We start from the raw sequence: 539 nt of genomic DNA, 5'->3' as shown, positions 1-539 counted from the left end.
ACCCCTTGCGCTGGTCCATGCCCAGCTGGCAGATGTCGGCCTGGAAAGAAGGAAGAAAGGAGGAGGCGGAGGAGGAGGTGGAGGAGGGAGGGCAGCCAGAAGGCCGGGCTGGCAGCCTGTCTTGCCAGTTGCATGTCCGCGCCGCTGCGGCGGCGGCTTGCGGCACCGCGCTGCACCCCCTGTGCGAGGCCGCCCCTTCCTGGCTCCTCCATCCGCCATCTGCACCACCAGACACTCGCGTGCCCCCTCCCCAAAATCCCCAACACATGCTCTCACACACACACACACACACCAAACCTTGAGGAAGAAGATATCTGCTGCCTGCATGATGGGGTAGAAGATCTGGGCCGCCGACAGGTCGTCGTTCTCGCTGCGACCCATGATCTGCGTGCAGCGCAGCACGCGCTTCAGGTTGTTGCGCCGCGCAATGTCCATCACCAGGCTCCAGTACTCGTCGGGCCGCTTGTTGATCTCCTCTGCAGGCGGGGCGGTGTGTGTGTGTGTGTGTGTGTGTGTGTGTGTGGGAGCGTGTGTGGGGG

At 64.0% G+C, this 539-nt stretch overlaps 1 protein-coding gene across 1 annotated transcript in view; it reads right to left on the bottom strand.

Annotated features, from left to right (window-relative positions):
* CHLNCDRAFT_30844 (hypothetical protein) overlaps positions 1-539 on the bottom strand; it is a 3,028-nt gene that overhangs the window by 1,246 nt on the left and 1,243 nt on the right. Inside the window, exons 4-5 of the mRNA XM_005848260.1 lie at positions 298-476; positions 3-40 (exon numbers count right to left, since the gene is read on the bottom strand). Of these exons, the coding sequence (XP_005848322.1) occupies positions 3-40; positions 298-476 (217 nt within the window). The remainder of the gene's footprint in view (positions 1-2; positions 41-297; positions 477-539) is intronic.

The sequence above is a fragment of the Chlorella variabilis genome (assembly GCF_000147415.1).
Source record: "Chlorella variabilis unplaced genomic scaffold CHLNCscaffold_8, whole genome shotgun sequence".
Lineage (NCBI taxonomy): Eukaryota > Viridiplantae > Chlorophyta > Trebouxiophyceae > Chlorellales > Chlorellaceae > Chlorella > Chlorella variabilis.
The sequence above is the reverse complement of the archived record's forward strand: the minus strand, read 5'-3'. Positions and strand labels throughout refer to the sequence as shown.